Source organism: Otolemur garnettii, unplaced genomic scaffold, assembly GCF_000181295.1.
Source record: "Otolemur garnettii isolate 467f Iridium unplaced genomic scaffold, OtoGar3 scaffold00006, whole genome shotgun sequence".
Classification (NCBI taxonomy): domain Eukaryota; kingdom Metazoa; phylum Chordata; class Mammalia; order Primates; family Galagidae; genus Otolemur; species Otolemur garnettii.
In genome coordinates, this window is record NW_003852401.1 from 5,840,369 (window position 1) to 5,864,358 (window position 23,990).

Consider the following 23,990-nt stretch of genomic DNA (forward strand, 5'->3'; position numbering starts at 1 on the left):
TATATATATATATATATTTCCATACCTATTAGATTTAAAGATAATCCTACATTATTCTCTAATGATTTTAAAGTTTTGTTTTTGACATATAGGTCTTTATTCTATGTGAAATTTATTTTTCTGAATAAGATAACGTAGCAGACATGTTCCTTTATCCCTCCAAATCAACTTGTTCTCTTCTCCTTCTGACACTGTGTCCTAAGAAATTGAGCTGTATAGACACACCAACAAATCTTCTAGTTGGAAGATTTGGCTTCTAGTTGGATTTAATCAGTAAGGAATTCCAGCAAGTCAGGAGGAGGGAGAAAAGTGAGGTCATGACTCTACACAGAAAGTGAACATAACAGAAGAAAAACAACTTGAAATGTATATCAACACATCTTAACAGACCTCAGTGCCACTAGGCAATTCATGTCCATCATCAATTCACTCTCTTAATCGCCAGTGTAATTATTTAATGCCTTCTTTCTCCTCTTTCCAAATCTCAGTTGATTCTTTCACCTCCTATTTCACTGAGAAAATAATAACATCACCCAGAGGTTCATCTTTTCATAATAAACCCACCAACTTTCTGCTTCTGTGCCTATACTGTCTCCTTCCCCCATCACAAAGGTTGCCCTGCCCCTCTCTAAGAGTCTATACCTGCACTTATTCCCTCTTGTCTCCATCATTATTTATTGATCTCTACTGATCACTTCTAAAAACATATAAACAAGCCACACTATTGTCCTTAGAAGAAAATTGAAGCAAATGCTCTTTAGATCCCATATTATCTCTTCAGCTGCCAACCTAGTTCTCTGTTAACCCTTAAAAAGCTTCCTGAACACACTGACTAAACATCGTTGCTTCCACTTCCTCAATTCCAGTTCTCTCTTTCAGTCTTCTTCAGTCAGATTTTAGTCCCCATAACCCTACTAAGTCTCCTCTTGTCAAGGGCACTTGACAATAATATTGTCATACACAGTAGTCAATCTCAGTTTTCACCTGACTGGACTCTTAGCAGCAAGAGACACAACTGATCATCCCCACTCCTTGACGTACCTTTATTTATTTGGGTTCTGGGATAGTGTTTCTCCTACTTCAGTAACCACATCACTTCAGTATCCTTTGCTGGCTCCCCTTCCTCTTCACTTTTAAATGTTGTTTGCTCAAGAACATCATTATCTTGACTGGATCTACACTTTCTCCTTATTAAGAGACCTCATACAAACCCATGGCTTTAAATTAGGAAGACCAGATGTCCGGCTTTTGGTGGGACAGTCCCAATTTTTAACAGTTTGTCCCATGTCCCATAGCATTTTTAAAAAGTCCCAATTTTTGGAAAGAATGCATAAACGGGTGGGAGAACAGTAAGGGAATATACAGTTTTGGGCTGCCATGTGGCTATTTTGCCAGGATATGAGTTTTATATTATTTTTGTTAATTTTATAATGTTAAACTATAATAATAAGAAATAATTGTTGAGAAGTGATTATCGAGAACTGCTTATCAAAGCATTGTTGTCACACACACATACACCCCTGGTCAATGGTGTCCCACTTTACCAATGTTAAAATCTAGTCACCTTACTTTAAATACAGTAACTCCTCAAGTCACCTCTCTTGTCCATATTGTCATCTGAATTTTCAGCTTTATATGTGCAATTATTACTTTACGTCTCCAGTTAAATATCTAACAGACATTTTTAATGATATGTTCTTTGAAAAGTCACCACATAGCAACACTGTTCACATAATTGCTTGGGAAAAATCTTAAGTCGGTGTCATCTTTGGCACTTCTTTTTCTGTCATAAACCACATTCAGTCCATCAAAGGATTAATCTAAGCACTTCTTGTTATCTCCACAATTGCTATCTTGGTCAAAACTAACATCAGTTGGTTGACCACCGAATACCACTGAATACCATACCTGGACTCCCTACTCCTCCCTTGCACTACAGAGCAGTTGTTTTTATAGAACAGCCAGACAAATCTCTATAAAAGGGAAAATCAAGTCTTGTCTTCCCTGCTTAGACTCTCCAATGGCTTCTAAGACATGACACTCATTTATCAATAAATATTCCAATTTATCAATGTAGTCACCATAGCCATGCTGATAGCTCTTCAATCCCTTCTATTGTGATTGGTTTAGCCATGAAGTTCATGCATATAACAAGTAACACTAGGCTGTTCTTATGTCCAACCTCTGTTTGTGCTTGTCTTTGGCCCCGTATCTCTGGATACTTACTATTTCCCCTCATTTAGCTCTATTCAAATACTACCCCTCCTAAAAGGCTTTCCCTGGCCATCCAAACTAAAATAGTTACCACTCTTACTTCCACACTCACTGTCACTCTCAGTTCTTTTGTCTTGATTTATATTTCTTTATACCATTTATCAGTACCTGATATATATTATATTTGCTTCCTTGAATGATCCGTGGGTTGTATCAATGTCAATTTTCTGGTCGTGACACTGTACTAAAATCACATAAGATGTTGCCACTGGGGCAAACTGGGTAAAGGGGATATGAGATGTTTCTCTAGTATTTCTTACAATGGCATATAATTTTTTAATTATTCCACAATAATAAATATATTTCAAAGTGAAGTAAATAATGGATAAGTAATTAAAGACTTAAACTAGGCATTTACTATTATTGGTTCCCCGTACTTAACATATGCCCAAGCTTTGATTCAGAGTGAGAAAAAAATACTGCTTCATAAAACTATAAAATTGAAAAAATGACAACATATGAATTTTACAACATGTCATATGCTCATTTGTGTTGTGTCAATTTGGCTAAGGCTGGAAAACTGTATTTCCTAGAATTTCCATCCCTACATGGTTCCAAGTTAGAGTTGGCCCAAAGAGGAACTCTACAAGATTTACAAGCAGAAGGAAAGCAGAAGCTATTACTATGAGAATAGCACAGTAATAGGAGAAAGTATTACAGTAAAACACAATGACAGACTCAGATGTACCCGGAAGGTCTTAACTGACACTCTCTTTCCTCACTCCATAACACGCTTATATTCCTAATTGTTTATGTTACTGACCAAAAGCAGCCCCATTCCCTCCAGCAGCTTATCAATTGAGCATTCACAGAAGTAATAACAATGTAGAGGAAAATGCTGTCTATAGATCTTCCATAAATGCCCTTCTCTTATGCCTCTCTGGTGAGATCATCTGCAATGGTTTGGGGAGTTTAAAATGCTGAAGGGAATTTATTATGCATTAATTGTTCATTCACATTTTAATTATGTCCCCCAAGGTACTCAAAAGGGTGGCACTCCCTTGATGAGGAAAGCACTAACATCACTGGAGTCCTTTGTTGTGGCTCTTCTCTATACTCAGATATCTGTGAGACTTGCTGCCACCAAAACAGGCTCTCTGAATTCAGAGGGTATGATGAAATCCAGAAGTAGTGAAACCCAAGTGGTGGTACTTATATGCCAGATATAAGATGGGCATGAATACTATTTTTTTTAATTCAGCAGAAGCAATAACAAGAATGATTTGACATACAGAGATATTTGGAACTGACTAATCAATAATTATGTTTTTAGGACTGAAACAGGTGTGCAGATTGCCAAAGTCATACTGGATTTGTATAAGTGGAAAAGCTATAGGTTTAATTAAGCTAAGTCTGTCTTGAATTGCCATGTAGAAAGTCGTGCCCTTTTGGCGTATTTCTACACTTCAATCTGTTTATAGACAGGATGGATCTTTTTAAGTTGAGACCCTGTTACTCTTTCAATAATTTACACTGTAAATATTCCTCCTAACCTTCTCCAGATGAATCTAAACCAATATACCAGGTGACTATGCATTAAGAAAAGGAAAATAATCATGCTTTTCAGAGTTCATTGGACAAAAAACTAATCCTTAGAACCCCAAAATGTTACTGTGGCCCATCAGGCTGGATAGAGCTTATGAAGGAGAGTAAGGTCTGATGATCAATGACATTTTTGTTCAAATTCATCTCACAGTTAGACCAGCACATTTCCAGAATTATCCTATGTTTATTTCTTCATTCTATACTCAACAACTTGTAGTTTGGGCCCTGAACAATGAGGACTATAACAATAGGAAACGTCAAGTGGAGGTCTCCACAACTCCACTCCCTGCCAAAGTAGTCAAACAAAAGAAATAGCACATTCTTGGAGGGACTTCCAAAGTTTTGCCACCATTAAGGACTAAAAGAGTCCTATCACATTCCCATTCCACTCACCTATCTAGCTGCTGGAGAAGGCAGATGGATCTTGAAGAATTACAGTGTACATAAGTTTAATTAGGCAATAACTATGACTACAGCTGTATTTCCAGATGTGGTTGCTTCGTTGGAGTAAATCAACACAGCTTTTTTTTCCTAGTCTTAGACTATTGGCCTTATAAACATTTTTTTCTCTATACTCGTTAGTAAGAACTTCCAGAAGCAGTAACACATTTTAATACCCCTTTCTAGAGCTGTATCAACTCTCCAACCTCTGCTATGATGTAGGAAATTGCTTGTTTTTCCACTCTACTGTACATTAAACAAGTCCATCACATAGATGACATTATACTTATTGAATCTCATAAGCAGAAAATAGTAAATACTCTAGATATCATGTCAAAAGATATGCATGCATGCCAGAGGCTGGAAGAATAAACTTTATAAAAATTCAGAGGTATGCCCTATCTGTAAAATTTCTAGGAATCAGTGGTCTGGTGCATATTGAAATATTTTTATCAATTGCAGAATATTTCTTCATATAGCATCTACTATCTCTAAGAGGTGGGTATCTGTATTTTGGCTATTAAGTACCTGATTTGAGAATCTTATTTCAACCCATTTACTAAATAACCAAATAAGCGGTCACTTTTGAGTCAGACCTAAATAAAAAGGAAGTTCTGAAACAGAACCACACTGCCATTTACCCTGTCCTGCCAACCAGGTGATGCAATCCAACAGACCCAAGAGAGCTCAAAGTGTCTATGGCAGTTTATTATCCTAAGGGAAACCTTTGGCAGACTCTTGTATGTAAATCATAGTGCACTCATCTTGGATTTACAAGCTTTGTTTTCTCTGCAGAAAATTATTTTCCTTTTAAAACCAACATACTCCTATTACAGGGTCCTACATTGGTCATTAAATAACCATGTGATTTTAAGTATTCGAGTTAATGGTATGTTGTGTGACTCACCAAGCCTTGTGTAACCATAATCCATCATGAGGAAGCAAAAGATGAGCCTTTCTTCAAAAGTTTTGAAGTCACAAATAAGCTTCATGAAAAGTGGCTTAAATTCCCATGGCTCCTATTCCTGCCACACTGCCTCCTCCCTCTTATGTAGAGCTTTCCATGACAGCAGAAAGAGAAAGAACAATTTGATCCTTGCCCATAATGGTTCTGTACACTATTCTGGAGCCATCTGAAGTAATAGCTGCAACACTACAGGTGGGGCCCTGAAGAATAGTCTGTAAAGGCAATTTTTCCAATGGGAAGAACTTCAAGATGTGTACCTGATCACTCATTTTTCCAGGAAGGAGCTACTGACAGAGGCACATATGTGCATTAAGTAATGAGTTAATGAGTAGTGGTTAACAGTTTGGCTGGATGGTCAACAATATGGAAGAAATGTGATTGGAAAATCAGTAGCAAGGTCAGGAAAAAAGGATATATGGACAGACCTCTCTCCAAATAGGTACCATATAGGAAGATAATTTTGTGCTATATAAATTATCACCAAGGAACAACCTTCAAACAAAAGTATCTTAATAATCACATGCACAAGGTGATCCATCCTTTCTTGCCATAATCTCGCAATTGGCTTATGAAGAGAATGATCATGGAAGCAGAGATGGAGCTTATGCATGGGCTCTGTAACGTGGACTTCCATTCACCAAGGCCAATTTGGCGAGAGTCACCGCTGAGTACCCAACCTGCCAAGAGCAAAGATCAACAACACTGAGCCCCTGAAATGGCACCATTCCCTGGAGGAACCAGCCAGCCACCTGGTGGCAGGATGATTACATTGGATCACTGCCATCTTTTGAGGAGTATCTCTTTGTTCTCTTTGTGGGGGGGGGAGGGACTTAGGTTGGGTATGGTTTCACTTTCCCACTCTTAATGTTTCTGCTAAAACCACTATCTGGGGCTTACAGAATCCCTTATTCACCTTTATAGTATTTCATACAACATTACTGCTGACAAAGAAACTCATTTTGTAGCAGATGAAGTACAATATTGGACTCAAGTTCATGGAATTCACTGTTGTCATCATGTTCTCCTCATCCTGAAACAGCTGGCCTAATAAAATTATGGAACGGCCTTTGGAAGACTCAGTTATAGCACCAGCTGGTGAAAGAACTTTATGGAGCTGGAATGATGTTTTTCTGGATGCAGTATAGGCTTTGGATTAGTTATCAATATGTAGTGATGTTTCTCCTATACCCAGGATTCATGAGTCTGGGAATCACAGGTAGATATGGGCCAAACTCCTTTCATATTAATTCTAATGATTCACTGATGATGCTTTTATCTCTTCTCCATAAAATTTTTGACCTTTTTGCTTTAGAGGTTTTTCTTTCCAAAGGAGAAATTATTCCGTAAGAGAATACAATATTGTACTGGAACCTGAGACCACTATTGGCTATTTAGAGCACCTCAAGTCGCTGAAACAACAGGAAAGAGGCAGGGAGCAGAATTTCCAGTAGGCAGGAGGTCCTCCAGTGTGTCACTTAGTCCTCCAATATTTTGTGGTGAAAATTTGTGGAAAACTGCAACAGCCTAATAGAGGCAAGACTCTTAATGGCACATACACTTCAGGAATGAGGATTTGAATTACTCTACCAAGGAAGAACCCACAATTAACTGAGACATTTTCTGGGAGCAAAGAAAAATATCAAATAGGTAGTGGAAGAAGAAAGTTAAAAATCCCATCTGTGATCCCATGATAAGTTATGGTCCCCTGACCCAACATGAACGCACTAGTAGATAGGGGCACTTCTGTCTTCCTTGCTTCAAAGTAAATATATTCCCTTTAAAATAAAAATATTCCCTTTCCCCCTTTTCCAAATTCCCTATTATAACAAAACATTTATTAATAGTGGTTACCTATATATCAGGATGAATGTTATAGGATTTTCAAAGATGGTTTTGACTAGGTAAAAAGAAAGAGCCAAACCCAAATATAGATAAGAGACTGTGTGGGGTCCTCTTTTGGCGTGGAGGTTAGCACACTTATATTTACAGAAGATTGTTGTATCAACTTTAGGTAAAAGAATGACTTTATTTTTACCCTTATTTGGAAATAAATATGGTTACTATAAGTGAGTGTGACAAGGAGTACCCTTTACTGGACTAGGCTAAGGCAGTGTGACTAAGACCCGGACCTACATCTCCCAGAACCTCCCCACTTCCCATATTGTTCAGAGTGAGAGCGGGAATTATGGTGAAACTTGTAAAGTAGATGTCAGACGGAAGCCATCAAGGTCAGGTACTCGGGGATTTCCAGGCTGGCCTCACTTTTCCTTACTCCACATCCTGCTTTTCTTCCTGCCTACAGACCCCGCTCACCTGCAGTGGTACAGGCCCACCACCGGGTGCTGACTCACACCCCACGGAGCTAGTCGTTACACAGAGACACTAGCTTCCCACAGACCCTTTCAAAATCCCTACCTGGGAACCGTATGAGTGAATGGACATGCTGGGCGTCACAGATTTTCGGCAAGTTCCCGCTTTTCTATCCACACCAGTGCTGCAGGCAAATTCCTTAGTGTCTCTTTCTCTGATCTGTGGTTTCCCTCTTTCTGACTCGATTCCCAGATCCTCTTTTATTTGTGTTAGTTCAAATTTCTGTCATTCTCTTATTTCCACATATACTTCTAGGGAGTCTGTTTTCCTGACTGATTCTGACTGAAAAATGCAGCATGAACAAAAAACGGTGGCCTTGCTGTTCATTTTCTTCTAACGTATTCAATATGTTGGAAAGTGTGGCTCACCTGTGAAATGAACAATCAGACAGGAAGTCTCTAAGCCTGCATGTTCCTCTGGTGATGGCAGCCCTCTGGGGTTCTACACTCACTCACTGGATTAAATACAATTACAATGCTGGACGATTGCCACCAGGGGTCAAAGATAGTATCTTAATACAAAGTACCAATAGCGAGATTTATTTAGTATCCAGCATATCAATAAGCATAACTGTACTCTGCCCTTTATTTAAGCTTTCTTTTACCTCCAAAAATCTCACAAGTTAGATAGTATTATCTTTGTTTTACTGAGAAGAAACAGATATCCAGAGAGTATAAGTAACCTGCCCAAGTCATAGATAACAAGTCCATGCTAAGTCTCCTCAAATCCAAAGCAAATGCTCCTTCCAGGGAGGTATGTTGGTTTGTACTTGCTGCAAACCACCATGTTCTCTTTGACCCCTCATCTCTTTCCTCATGCATATAATATAAATCATGCACTGTGCTCTATCTTTTCCTTTTCTGACAATTCCTAGGAGTTTCTATCACATAAGAAAAATTCTGATGAGCAAAACTGCACTGTGTTTGGTGGACAGATAAAATAGTTATGTATTTTCATTTTCATGGCCTTAGAATTGAAATTCATTCATTTAATAAATAATTATCATGTTTCTGATTAGCCAATAAATTATTCAGTGTGAATACTAAGGCAGTCATGACAAATCCCATCAACTAAATCTCTGATTGGTTTTTTCTACGTAGTATTTTCAATGAGTGCCAGATACATTATCATATAAGGCAGCCCATTCTACTCTTAGACAGTTGTTAATGGCGAAAAGTCATTTTTTATATGTTCTTTTGAATTCTCTCTCCACAAAATTTTTATCTTCTATGCCCTCCACATGATACAGAATAAATCTAATTCATCTGTGTCTTATACTAGCTCTTAAAACATTCAGACCTTTTCCTGCCCACCCCTAATTAGTGGCCTAGGTGTTCAGGCTTCCAGCAGCATCCTGGGCATAACCTCAAGATTACAAAGAACTCACTGATGGTACCAAACTTGTTAAATAGTAGCAACTATGGACATGACTGCTTGCTTTTATACACATGGAAATACAGACGATGAACAATTTGAGGCCAGATCTTTAATTTTAATCATCTCCTTATACCTCTTGTGTAGCACAGTTTATGGCACAAAGTAGCTGTTTAATGAACAGGTATCGAATGAATGAATTCCTAAGCTAATACTTTCTTTCATTTAATTCAGTCAGTGGAAACCTATTATTTGAGCACCATGTGTTAGACATTGTACAAAGCTGTGAATGGACAAAATGGACATGAATCCTTCCTCAGACCTTATCATCTGAAATTGCTGAAGTCAGTACAGTAACTCCACTTCAGATGATGTGTAGTGGTAATCTTTGGGATGGGCAACTCACTACTGCTGAGTTTCAGTTTCCTCACACACTATTTAGAGGTCAGACAAATGATCTATGTGATTATTTAAGTCCTTAAATTATTATAAAGGGGATGGGATATGCAAAGCACTATGTAAATTAAGTTTTAAGATCACAAAATTATTTTTTAAAAATTGAATGCTGCCCAAAACGAATGTTCTTACTAGTTCAAAAGCAATTCAGTTTTTCAAACAAATACAGGCACATCATTATATAAACTGCATAAATAATTCAGCAACTCTAGAATTCCTATTTTAAACCAATCTCTATTGTATAAGGTACCTTTCTTTAGAGCACATTATTTTATACTTGGCATCCTCTGTAGGATCTAATACTTTTTAGAAAAGTATTTACATTCAGTAAACACATTAATGCAATAGAAACAACTTAAGAATCACCAAGGATTTTAACCTAAATTAACCCCATGAAATTTTATGCAAAACTGTGTATCTGTAGGCCATTTGGTAGAGTCCTTCAGTTTTATCAGTCTCCAAGAGATCCATTATATAAAATGGTTTCTTACTGAGTATGTATTAATTGAATATCAACTACTGCCAGGAATTGTACTATTTAGGTTTAGAATATAAAAATTTTTATAACAAATGAATGCTGAGTTCATTACGATTTTACAAGACCTGTTTTCTCACATTCACACCTCTAAAATTAATGCATCATCTATTAAATATGTTTACATCCTAAATCAACATCAGATACTTGGCGGAAATTTAACATATTTTATGATAAAATATGCTTTGGAAATATATTTTTATTGGCTTCATAGAAGAACTTTCATGATAATAGAATTAATAGGGCCTCAGCTTATGTCTACATAGATACTTACACATGTGCATATATACATACGTACATACATACAACTGAAGAAATCTTTCCAAAGATAATAATTAAAGAAATATTTAGTAAGTCATGCTGCTCAAATTGTTTAAACCACCTCTAATTCGTCAACTGCCTGTCTTTTACCACAGCTGGGTTTCCATTTATTCCTAACAATAACAATGAAGCAACTGTCCTTCAGCAAATGATGGCATGTAAAGAAAATTTCATAAGAGTGTTTGTGAGTAGTTTCCTCAGGGACTTTCCACTGACTGAAATAAGTAACTTTCAGGTGCTCCAGATGGAGAACAAGTATTTTTAAAATCTCAAGAATGTCTCTAAAATTTAATGGCAATTTTCCCCCTTTGGAAATCTTATATTGCTCCTCAATGCATTCAGCATTAGCTATCTAGACCCAGTCAATATTTATGTGAGCAGCTGTTTTAGTTTTCTGAATACAATTACTTTTACCTTTGAGAATGGCTGCCATATTCCTGTCCCAAACATATAGGGAAAGGGATATTTCCCCAGGAGCAGAGGAAAGCGCATTTAAAAATTAAATCCACAGTAGATGTGTACTTTGAAATGTGAACATTTTAATGTAGCGTGATCCAAAATGATTATTTCAAAAAATGGTTCGCTTATACTTCGAGGTAACAAGGCATTTTTCTAATTCATGAAGTCTGCAAAACTGAGATGCAATTAGTGATAGTGACCAGAAGATGGCGGAGTTTCATTTCATAAAATTTACTTCACAGGTCATTGTGTAATTTACATTAGCTTTGAAGAGAAATGGTATTTAATGACATTTGTTTCACAAATGTTGGGTAAGAATAAAAAATACAACAGTCAGAAAAAAATTAAAAAATGAAATCTCTTGAAAGTTTATTACTAATCACTTATCTTCAATTAAAATATTTTAAAAATAATTTGAATAAATTTCTTCTATTCTGTGAACAAGAAAAAAAAGAGAAGAAAAAGTTCTAAAAGACTATAGTAATTACTTACAAATACCTCAATTATTCAATTCTTCCTTTTGGTTCATTTATATTATACTTGATTGCTTTACACTCAGAAATATATTTTATAACAATAAACTCCAGTTTTCAATAAAATAAAAACAAGTATAGTTCTAAAATAAGAATTTTAAAAATGATAATTTAGCGAGAAAAAGCATTCAAGTAAAAATATTTCCTGGCGTATCTTTATTCAAGGCACATATAATGTTCAAATGCTTCTTTCGCTTAATAATTGCTAAAGAAAAGTCTATTACATTGCTTTTAAAAAAGCATTTTTAAGGCCTGGTAATCCACTTACATATGTATTGGAGTATTTTAACAGATGTGTGTGTATTGCATGCTTCTAGAAAGACTTCAGAAAAGGAAAGTAACCCGATACGTTACAGATGGTCCTGATTCAGTCTAGAATACAATTTACCACCAGTTATTGCATCTTTACTGGGAAGGTAGGAAGAATCCCTAATCATCCCTGAAAAAGCATAATCCAAAGCTGGCCGAAAAGGCAAGGCGGGCACCAACCCAGGTGTTAGGTAGGGGGACATAAAACCTGATAGCCCTCTTCCTGGAGAATATGCCAGCCGTAATGGACTGATACCTAGTCTAGGATTTAAGCTGTAGAGACTTGAATCACTTCCATAAGCAGAAGACGTGGTCTGAAGAGGAGAGAAAGCTGATTTGTTACCTAGAGTCCCAAAACTGATTCCAGCTAGGCTAAAACTTGAAGCTCTCTGCAAAGCTGTATTTTCCAGTTCTCCTGAGCTTGCTAGGTCCCTGATGTCTGGCTTGTGATCGTTCCCATTTAAAACTTGTTCAATGGCTTGGACCACATCCCCTTTGCAGATCTGCAGGATGCCTTCTAGCCGGCTGCGCCTGTAACTTGGAAAAATCTTAGTAAGGATATCGAGAGGATCTCTTGGTCTTGAGGACACTGTGGGAAGGCTGGCTCTGGGAGAAGTAAGGTCTTTGGCACACTCACTTTCATTTCCTGATTCCAGATCAGAGGATGATAAGGACCTGGGACTCTCTTCACCTCCTGATTGCTCCCCAGGGTAAGGAGATAAGATGCTATCCTGCTTGTTTGAGCATTCTGAAACAGATGACTTGATGCTTTGTTTCCCAGTGACACCATTAGACCTAGACAATGATCTCAGGGAGAGTTGATGGGATTTGGAGATGGGTTCTTCTTGTCCACTCTGGCATGACTCACATTTCCTTTCTTTTTGTCCTGAAGAAGAGGGGGGAAAAAGAAGAAGAAAGGGAAAAAAAGAATCAAATACAGAAAAAAATTTCCAGAACATACTACTATTCACTCAAAAATAAGGCTAGATAAAATAATTCTTTCCTCTATATTAGTGATATTTATGTACTCTAGGACATTTTAATGAATAACTCAATAGTAGGACAGTGCTATTGCTTATGTCATTTCAGAATCACAAAGGTACACGATATATAAGTGCAGTTGTAATTAAGATTTAGAAGATGAGAGTTTATTGCTACCAAAAGTGTGAATATAAGAAACACCAGCACAACACACTGTTCTATCTTGGCAGTTTGGGATCTTATTAAATGTAACCCAAGGTTTCGTTATCTTAGTGATTTTTTTCACAGTGACACCATACAAAAATCACTAAATAAGATGGTTAGGTTTAAGTAATAAATCTAAGAAAAGAATAACATTAATTTGAAAATGAATATTCTACTTAATCACTAAATTGCAACAATTGGTTTTTCATGTTCATATCTGAAGTTCCAATTAAGTTACTTGAATAATGTAAAAAAAAAAAAACTCATTTCATGTCAAATTTAAACCAGTAATGATGACTGATGTATCAATCTCAAATCATATCAGAACTTGCATATTTCATTTTATGTGAGAAATGATACAGACTTGGTATTTTTTCAGAAGCCTTCATGAAAGATGTACTTTATTTTACAGTTCCCTAAGGAGTATCAAGAAAAGATTTTAAACAATACTGTTTCTAAAATAAAATCATAAGCTACACTATAACAATCTGTATGGATCCTCAGAGTATATTAAAAACAACATATTAGACACTTGGTTCAGTCACACGCCCTCTAATATTATGGGCAATTTAAAAAAAAATTTTTTTTACACCAAGATCTGGCTTTTTTATCTCAACATGATGAGCATATCAATAAAACAAAAATATTTTAATACCCCTTTGCCAGGCTAACACCAGAAAGATAACAATGCACATATTCATTAAATAATTTCTATTTGGGTTTATGTATTTCCTCTTACCTGATAGATATATTTTCTATATCTAGAATTAAGAGTAAATCATGACAAGGGGGTATTCTTGGTATTTCTGTCCACTGTTTTCTGTACAAATACTGGCTAAAGAAAAATAAGTACTTCCTAAAGTAGTGATTTTTACCATGATTTGCAATAGTATCATGTTCTCTCCACTTTTCTTTAAGAAGCAGTCCTAAGTTCTAAAGACATCCACAGTGTATTTTAAAATTAAAGTAACTGTGTACTATTTGGCCCTTTGAGGGTCACAATGCCACCCTCTAAAGCATATGATGAAAAAAAGGCCATTGCTACTGCAAAATTACAAAGTCTTTTCAATTTTAAGTAACACAATAAAACTTCCCTAAGGAAGTGTGCCAAGGGGAGATAGATTGGCACTGGTCCTCCATGACATTTTACTTAAAAAGATGATTCACTAAGTATGCTCTTTGAAGTATCGAAATCTCATCTCTATGACAATTTATGAATAGAATAATTTCTTGTTATGTTGCGCGTATAGTAAAATATTTGTAATGAAATACCAGTTACAAACAACCATTTAGAAAATAAGGTGCCTTTAAAATATTGTGACATACCATTTAGATCCTCTGTGCTCTCAAATCCTATAACTGCTTTTATTTCTTCTATTCTATTTATCACTGTATATTATGCCATGCATTATAGTTTTGGGATGCATATAGTTTGTCTTTTTTATTGAATATAATGTTCTTTTGTGTAGGAATATTCACTTCTAAATCACTGCTAGTCCTTTTCTAATGAATACGTAAACAAGCTATCTTACACATAGCTATTGTGAAAAAGGAGGCAGTTAATTTAGAAAGCCATTGAAGAGCCATTCAAAAATTGGTTTGCTTTTTATAGAGGGTTGTCTGAGACAAAGAATAAAATAAAATAATCAGTTCTATAAACCGGAACACTGCAGTACCAAAAGTACTACATATATCACTGTTTTGCAGGGAGCTGTCAGCCAAATTTCACTATTGGCGTAGTTTAAGGAATTCAGACTTTTACTTCCCTTTCGCCGCGGTTTCACTTAAAACTTTACTCTTCAGCACTCCTTGATCTTTCAGGAGAAATGTTTAAAGTCTGTTTTGTCTACTGAAATAAACTAAAAGGCACGAAAAACACTGGCATAGGCAAGCACAAAAATGACATACCAAGTGTGTTTTATTTCGATACGAGATAGTATGTTTTGCTAAAAATATATCCTGTAATGTTAAGACCTGTTACAGTGTTCACAATTCATATTGTGAAATTAATAATTTGATGTATCATTGTATATGATTTCATATACTACAACCTGTATTGGACTTATACAAAAATATTGAAACGACATTTTCACTGCTAGAAGGCCCTGTGGAAAGCTATGAAATTCACTAAAATACAGTAGAATTTACAAGCAGGAAAAATTAACTTGGGGTAGTTTTATTCAGTCAGCTGAGTTACAGTCAATAAAAAGGAGTAAAACTAAAACTCCTTGGATAAGAAATCTCCAGTGTTGAACTTTGAAATTCTTATCAATGGTATTACAAAATAAATTTTACAAGAAGATTTAAAAAAAAAAAGGAAGAGGAAAAATACACTTTGATAGATTTCATTCTCTTCCCCCAACTTAGCTGGTGACATAGATTTGCCCCAAAGGTAAAGAACTGCATCCCCAACTGTAGTGAGTCTCCTAGTCAAGATCAGACTAACTCTAGTTTTATAGCTTAAAAGAGTACAGAGCTCAAAACACACAACACCTTTCACTACGCTTTTCGCTCAATGCCAACTTGAAATTCTATGCACACAGAGAAAGTCAAATCAACTTGTGCACAAATAACTCCACTCCTCTGGCGAGTTGCTTATTTGTGATCACCCGCGCTTTACTTTTACTTTATCTTATCCTGTCGCCCAAGGAAACCAACAAGGAGCCCTTCCAAAGCGGAGGGGATGGGTCTCTAACCCCTCATCAACACCCATGTCACATAACAGTTTCCCAGAACGAAATTAGTGCTTCTTTCAAAATTAAAAATATAAATAAATAGATAAGTAGGTAGGTAGATAGATAGATAGATAGATAAAACTTTTCCTACCTGCCTTCACTGCACCGCTTGCTTACTTCAAAGAATTTCACTTCGGAACAACCATTTGCTTGTGCAAAAAGGAAATGAAGGACCGACTCACCTTGTTTTGCCTCAGGATAATCTTGCTGGAAAATCTCGAAAGCGGGGGTCACCAGACCACAAGCTTGCCGCAAGGCACATGGTCCCAGCGCCGCCACCGCAGCAGCAGAGCCGCCCGCGGCCTGGGGATTTTCAGTTCTGCCGCAGCCTCCGGATCCCGGACCCCCGGGCCCGGGGAGCCCCGGACACAGGAGCTGCAGCCCCCGGGCTTCGCTCTCCTCCTGAGCCTGCTGCCTGCGCAGCGCCACCTGCGCGGCCATGACACGCTGGCGCTCGGCGATCAGCGTGCACTTGGCACACGCGCAGTCCCGCCAGCGACAGAAGCGCTTGTGGCCCTTGAGTGCCGACACCACGCCGTGGTTGCGACAGCGGGCGCACTTGGGCGTCCGCGGGTAGCCGCAGCCCACCGACCCCACGCCCCTCTCCAGCCCGGGAGCCGGCGGGCAGCCTCCGTTGCCGGAGGTCGCGGCCGCTGCGGCTGCGACGGCTGCTGCTCTCAGAAAGAGGCTGGGCGGCCGCAGGAAAGCTGGAGGAATGGACATCCCCGAATGCACTGGCAACGCCAGCGATGGGGACGGAGGCGCCGCAGCCAACAGCCCCGGGGCCAGGTGGGGTCGGCCGCTCCCGCCGCTGTCTCTGCTGCCACACTCCATTCCCGAGAAGTTTCTGGCGAGGAGTAGCAATCGGAAAGTGCGCTGTCCGCTGCTAACCCAGCTGGGACGCCCAGACGGAGCAGGGGACTCGAAGGGCTGGCCGTGTCCCCGCTGTGCCTCCTACTCACACAGGACAAAAGTTTGACAGCCTTCCTCCCCAGAGTTGGGACAGCCGTGTCCGGGAGCAGGAGACACTAAGAGGCGCAGCTGTCTAGTGAGCCTCTTAAGAGTCCCAGGGCGCTACATTAAGGCTCCGAGTCTACGTGTCCTCGGAGCCGAGAAGGCGCGGCCGGAGAGGCTACTCCGCCCACCGGGTCTACTGGCCAAATGCTGAAGCCCAGGGGGGCCAGGGGCGGAGAGTGGGGGGGCGGGGGGCTGGTCGGGAAGGTGGGAGACCAGAAACCGTCCTGACGCGCTGCAAACGTCTCTTCCCTTCCCTCAAAGATACAGTTTACTCCCACTTGCTTCCTCTTGAGTTCCTCGATTGTATTGTTATAAAACAGTCTTCCCAGTCTCTCTTACTGCCGCTGTTAAATTAAGCAAGATTTGAAGTTCTGCTTTCCCCCAGTTCCACACTTCTAAGCAAATTTGAAGATTTGCATTTTGTGGTCTCCCTCCCTCGATTTCCGACGTGAGGTCTTCAGAACCACAGCATGGCAGGCTACAAATTTGTTACCCATCGAAAAGATGCCTTATTTTAAATGGGTTTTAGGAATGTGTCAAAACAATGGATAAATAATTAAGAGGATTGATTCACAATCATGTATTTTTCTCTCTCGTGTATTCTGTTTGTACATGTAAAATTGGATTGTGTTTATCAGGGTTTGAAATGTTGCTGCTTAAAGAAGTCGTTATGAATCTCTTCTCTGCAACTATTTATAGGCAGCAATTGTGTTAAAGCCGTTTCAAAAGTACTTCACGTGTCTATTGTAAGCTATTGGGAAGGTCATTTAGATCACTCTTTAAATATGCTATTATAATGAATTGTAGAAGTATGTATTCGTTGCCTTTAATTGTAAGAAAAGATCATAAGGCTTTTAAACAAAAAAGGCATCTGAGGCAGAAAATTCATGGGTGTGTATTCTTAACGGAAGGAAGAACCATCAGCTCTTCAAGGTAATACCTAACGGCCTTGACAGGCAATTCATATTCTAGACCAAAATTGCTACGAATATTTTTGCCATTCCACCAATTCACATTCAGAGCAGACGTTACTAATCTATCTGATCTTTCTCCTGCCTGGCCATCTATACCATCACCACCACCGTCATATTCCATACAGATATCCTATTGTAGGGGGTTTCTACCCTTCCCAATTATTGGAACAACCTAGAGAACTTTTAAAGTTATAGATATTCCGATCTACACACTATAGCCTATGATAATTCATTTGGTCTAAGTCTAAAACTCTCTTAAGTGGCGAGTACATGCAACTAAGGTTTGGAACTACCACTTTAGGAATTTCTAACCTCTGTGGATTTTAACACAAAGTTTTTCACATTTCTTTATCTTTGTTCAAGCCACTCTTGCCTAAAATCTAGTGATTCTCTGACTGTGGAACTTACATTCACCATATGAGACATATGCTCATATGCATTCACCATATGAGACAATAGCATTACTGAAAACGTGTAATACATGATCATTAAAGTACATTGAATTACCTAGTAGAAAAGCAATTCCCTCTTCCATTCTGTTCAAAGATCTTCTGGTTACATAAAGAGAATATTTGCTTGGGTAGCTCACACCTGTAATACTAACACTCCAGGAAGCCTAGGAGGGAGGATTGCTTGAGGTCAGGAGTTCAAGACCAGCCTAAGCAAACCCTGTCTCTATTAACAGTAGATGGAATAGATGGGGTCACATGGTAGTCCTCTGTAGTTCCATCTTAGGAGATTGAAGAAAGAGGGTTGCTTCAGCCCAGTAGTTTGAGATTGCTGTGTACTGGGCTGAGGACACCATATACCAGCTGGGGCAACCGAATGAGACTCTGTCTCAAATGAAAAAAAAAAAAAAAAACTCAGGAATCAGATGGCTGAAATAATGAATTTTATCAGATGTTTAATGGAGAAATAGTACCAACTGTACATAATCTCTTCCAGAAAATTGAAAGATGATAATATATTTCCTAATTCTTTCTATAAAACCAGTATTACCCTGATGCCAAAATAAAACTATAACATCACAATTTAAGAAAAATACAGTCAAATATTCCTTGTTTATTTCTTATTGAAAACTAAAAACTCCCAGCAAACTAAGAATAGAAAAAATCTTCCTCAGTCTGTGTGTGTGTGTGTGTGTGTGTGTGTGTAAACAACAAATAGCATGCTTAGGGTGAATGACTAAAAGCTTTCTTCCTAAGATAAGAAGCAACATATAGGGGTGTCCCAACATGCAGCCTGTGGGACTTTTGTGAGAACTTGTTTTTGCTTATTTGTGGTGCCAGATATCATGAAAAGCATGCATGGACCTTTTTTTTTTTTTTTTTTTGCTAACCAGCTTTTGTTAGTGTTGTTGTATTTAACGTGTGGCCCAAGACAACTCTTATTCTTCCAAAGTGGAACAGAAAAGAAAAAAAGATTTGACACCCCTGCAATATGAGGATATCCACTCTTACAATATCAGTTCAATATTTTACTATAAATGCTGACCAGTACAATAAGACAAGAAAAATAAGGTAAAGATATTCAGACTGGAAATCATGTCATAAAACTCAATTTATCTGCAAGTAACATGATCATTTATATATAAAATCATATGGAATCAGCAGTGGGGGGAGAGATGCAAGAACTACGAAGTAATTTTTTCAGGGTTGTACGATATAAGATCAACATACAAATTCAAGTATATTTCTATAAACTAAAATAAAATCATGCCATCAAGAATTGAATTTATGAAATAGTAGCATTCAAAATATAAAACACTTTGGGATGCATCTGATAAATTATATGAACTCTGAAAACCAAATTTAAAATTTGCTGAAATAATTAAATATCTAAATAAATAGAGAGAGATAGTACATCTATGAGTCAGAAGACTCAACATTGTTAAGATGATAATTCTAAGTAAATTGATCTATAGATCAATGCAACCCTGATGAAAATTTCAAGAATTTTTTTTTACAAAAAACATCAAACTAATTCTAACATTCATATGTAAATGGAAAGAAAGGACCTACAATAGCCAAAACATCCCTGAAAAAAACTATTCAAAGAATTACTACAAAGTTATAGTAATCAAACAGTGTGGTATTGATGTAAAGATAGAAAAATCAACCAATATGATCAAATTGAGAGTTTAGAAATAGACTCACATATAGATACATAACTAATTTTAGACAAAGGTACAAAGACAATTCAGTGGAGAAAGGATAATTTTCTTCCAAAAATTTTTTCTAAGGCAATTGGATAGCCATATGTAAAACAAAACAAAAACTTTGATCCATACCTCATACCACAAAGAAGAATGAACTTAAAAGGGATCCTAGACCTAAATGTAAACCATAAAGCTGTAAAACATAGGAGGCCACTTTTGTAAGCACAGGTTATGCAAATATTTCTTAGAAATAACACCATAAGGAGTCAATTCCAGGGTGGGGAGGGAAGGTGAGGGGGGTGGATGGGGAGAGGGAGGGTGATTGGTGCGGTCACCTCTATGGTTTATCTTACAAGGGTACAAGTGAATATTTCTAAAGGCAGAGTATGAACGTTTTAACTCAATAACTAAGAAAATGACATGAAGGTTATGTTAACCAGTTTGATGAGAGTATTTTAAAATGTATATAAAAATAGCACACTGTACCCCATGATTGCATTAATGTACACAGTTATGCTATAAGAAATAAAAAAAAGAAATAACACCAAAAAATATAATCTGTAAGAGAAAAAAATTGATAAATTGCACTTTGTCAAAATTAAATACTTCTCTCTTGCAAAAGACACTGTTAAGAGAATGAAATGTCATAACGTAGACTGGGGAAAGTAGCTGCAGCACATGAAGAACATTTAAGACTCAATAAGAAAAACAGTTCATCCTTTTAATGGGCAAAACTGAATAAACATATCACCAGGGAAGATATAGGGATGTAAATAAGCATATTAAAAGATTCTATGCAGCATTGGTCACCAGGGAAATGCAAATTCAGCCTACCATGTAATACCACTATGCACATGTTACAATAGCCAAAATTAAAGAGATTAATCATACCAAGCATTGACAGGCTGAGAAGCAGCTGTGACTCCTATATACTGCTGGTAGAAACATAAAATACTACATAGTACAATCATCTTGGAAAACAGATTGATACTTTCTTCAAAAAGCTAAACATACACCTAACATATGATCCAGCTATTCTGCTTCTAAGTATTTACCCAAGAGAAAAAAGCAAGTTTCCATATGAAGACATGAAATTTCAGAGTTGCTTTATTTGCATAGCTGCAAACCACAAAAAAAGCCCACATTTTTCAACAGATGAATGGACTAACAGACTGTGGTGTAGCTACCAGTATATAAGGGGATGTCATTTAGCAATAAAAAAGTATTATTGATACATGCAACAACATGAATGCACCTAAAATTTATTATTCTGTGAGAAAGACAAAAAGAAATATATACATCATGATTTAATTTATGTAAAATCCATAAATTGATACTGACAGAAAGTCCATCAAATATGTGCAGATGATGAACACGTCCGTTAAGTGTGGTAATGATTTCACTTGGGTATACATATGCCAAGTTTATCAATTTGAGTACAATAAACGTATGCAGAGTACTGTATATCAATTATACTTTGACAAAAGTACCATAAAAATAATTAAACACTTTGTTATCTCTGGAGGAAGAAAGGCGTAAAATAGCATGAAGACATATTGAGCAAAAATAGTTTTAATCTCAGCACTGAAAGGTGAAGCAATGATTTTTAACACCTGGATTTTTTCTCAGCCACAATGGAAAGCCTGAATCTCACCTATTCTAATAATAGTCTTATTTGTACCCTCTTTTTCTCAAAGCAGTAGGCTTTTTTCTCTTTTTACCCCATCTAACAATTGAATACCATGACTATTTTTATAAGTCACTGAGAAGATACTAACCGTGGCAATGTAGCAGTAGCAACTCTTTCATCAACTAGAGAAGTATTGAAGAGGAAAAACATTTTTAATTAGTCTCTGTGCAAGTATCACAAATACATCGTTTTCAAATTTGTTCTAAATAAAAGAAAAAAGACTCTCATTTGATAAATGGGAGATGTGGAGGTGTATCATAGGAAAGAAAGGAGGCTAATAAATACATTTCTTTACAAGCACAAAAACATCGATGCACTGCCTTTTAAAAAAAAAATTATCATTCATTTCTACTCCAATCTCTTGTCCATCCAGATTCTTGGAATCAACTGCCAAGGTTTTTAGGTCCACCACAACAACCACTCAGCACAGAGGAGTGGAAGTGTGAATCTGCATTCATAAGTACGTAAGTTCTCGCCATCTTCAATAGGTTCTTGGAGTTCAAGCAAAACAGTGTATAACGAAACTGATATAAACAACAGTTAAGTACCTACAGTGTATTTCTGGTCATAAAAATTACCTCAAAAACTTTTAAATGACCCCCCAAAACGTCTAATGTTGAAAATTTAAATGTGAGCTATACATATATTTAATAACGATTAATGAAGACAAGATAATTATTTAGCTAATTATTCTACTTCAGGGTATCAGCTGAATTAATTCAGCTAATTATTCTACCCTAGCACCTCAAGGCACCAGGTGGGAACCAATTCCAGACAGGACACCAATCCGTTGCAAGGGGCACCCTCACACACACACCCACACTCACTCACACTGGGACCATTTAGACATGCCAGTTCACCTGATGTCATATCTTTAGGACTTAGAAGGAAACTGGAGTACCCAAAGAAAACCCACACAGACGTGGAATTAGCCTATAAGGGAACAACGTTAAATGAAGTGAGTTATTTGAGCACCGGATGCATAGGTATGCCTCTAATGCTCACTAGCTATTAGATCTTAGCCAAGTCATTTATTCTCAGCCTTACCTTCTCCACTGGCCAGTGAAAACATTAAGTTGTCTTCAAGGAAAGCTCTAAGGCTGTGGTTCATTTCATTTTTCTAGACTGGAATTATTTTTCATTAATGTTCTGATGCTCTAAAGAACCTCCGTACTACCCCTCTACAGACTCAGTCAAAGCATCAGTCACTATAGCTACGCAAACTTCAAGTACCCCGGAGTCCTGGGAGAAAATGTCTCAGCCACATTTGTTCTTATCAAGGGTTCATTTCTTCCCAAGTAAGGGCCTCATATAAGACAAAACACCCTGACTTCTATTTTCTCTCTCTGAGTATAGTTTTCCTATAAAGTTTTCATGATAATTTGCCAAGATTTCTAGTTCTATCTCCACAATCTGCGATTAAATGCAAAGAAACATTCTTCTGATATGTCTTCACTTCATTGTTGTTCAACTCCCAGATCACTTGCCAAACAGTACTTAGATTTAGGGAATATTTTAAAGCAAGTTATAGACAACCTTGGGAAGATGAAAATGTGCCTAGATAGAAAGAAGGCCTGTCAGTAACAACTGAGTGTGAAATCAAGATTTTAGAGGAAATTGAGCTCAGAAGGCAATTGACAGAAGACTAGGGAAGAAAGATGGTAGAATATCCCCAGATGACCTGTATGAGCTTAGTCTGGTGGAAGGTTTTGCCAGAGGACTGAGGATTTAGAGAGCATGACTCTCTGTTGCCTATTCTATCAAACATAAATGGGTACAGTTCACTCGCCGGTTTCACAATGTGTGAGTGCTCACCTTATATCCTCCGTTTAATGCCAGACTTCCCGGAGCCTGAATGGGTATGCTGAAGGTCATGGTTTGTCAGTTTTGAAACAATTTTGGACTATACTTCTCTTTTCCTGGGGGTTTTCAAGATGCAATACCAATGTCAGGATTGGGAGGCCATACTCAGTTGGATGAAATAAAATTTAGCCCTTGGACTATGGCTCATCAAATGGCTAAGTATGCAGGTCCTGGAAGAAGCTGGTCTCCTCTGGGACATACCCTTTCCTGGGGTATTGTCATAGGAAGGAGGAACACATTTGATGGTATATAAAATAGATCAAAAAATGTCGCTCCTCAAGAACCAGTTCCTCGGATACTTCGAGGCTGAGGAGAGAAAATTCATTACACCAAAGCCTCAACTAACACAGTGTTGTGGCTCTCAGAACACAGACAGCACTTCCTTGGAGGACATCACCTCTGATGCTCCACTCTGGGGTGGCTAGGCACTAGTTGAAGGCCATAGACATTTTTCTCTTCATAGGGGACATAAATTATGAAAAAAAAAAAAGAGCAGAATGTGTCTTATTTTGTTGCTTTACAAGCTCTTTGCACACAAACTGAAGATGGTAGCTAGAATCACAAGTAACTAACAAATACAGGGAATGTACACATACCAGGTTTTAAAGTATCCATTTCTAAATATTCAGTACATAGTAAATGCTCAATATATCTTTGAAAATAAGAATGGATAGCACAGGACTTGTAAATTGGATGAATAGGCACTAATATCACATAACTTTTTTTATGTTCTGAAAATGTATGGGAAGTAATTTCCAGTGTCTGACTACTTAATCCTGTACTA

General features: G+C 37.5%; 1 protein-coding gene across 1 annotated transcript; it reads right to left on the bottom strand.

The window, feature by feature from the left end:
- Positions 1-11,625: 11,625 nt before the first annotated feature.
- On the bottom strand, positions 11,626-16,338 carry DMRTA1 (DMRT like family A1). The gene is made up of 2 exons (XM_012812740.1): positions 15,687-16,338; positions 11,626-12,470 (listed from the first exon to the last, which is right to left on the bottom strand). The coding sequence occupies exons 1-2, from the start codon at positions 16,336-16,338 to the stop codon at positions 11,626-11,628; spliced, it is 1,497 nt and encodes a 498-aa protein (XP_012668194.1).
- Between the last annotated feature and the right edge of the window lie 7,652 nt (positions 16,339-23,990).

What these genes read in the sequence shown, in the direction of transcription:
- DMRTA1 (XM_012812740.1), bottom strand. Translation starts at nt 16,338, where the DNA reads ATGGAGTGTGGCAGCAGAGACAGCGGCGGGAGCGGCCGACCCCACCTG. An exon ending in TTATCCTGAGGCAAAACAAG is followed by an intron (nt 12,471 to 15,686) that starts GTGAGTCGGTCC and finishes CCTCTTCTTCAG; the next exon opens with GACAAAAAGAAAGGAAATGT.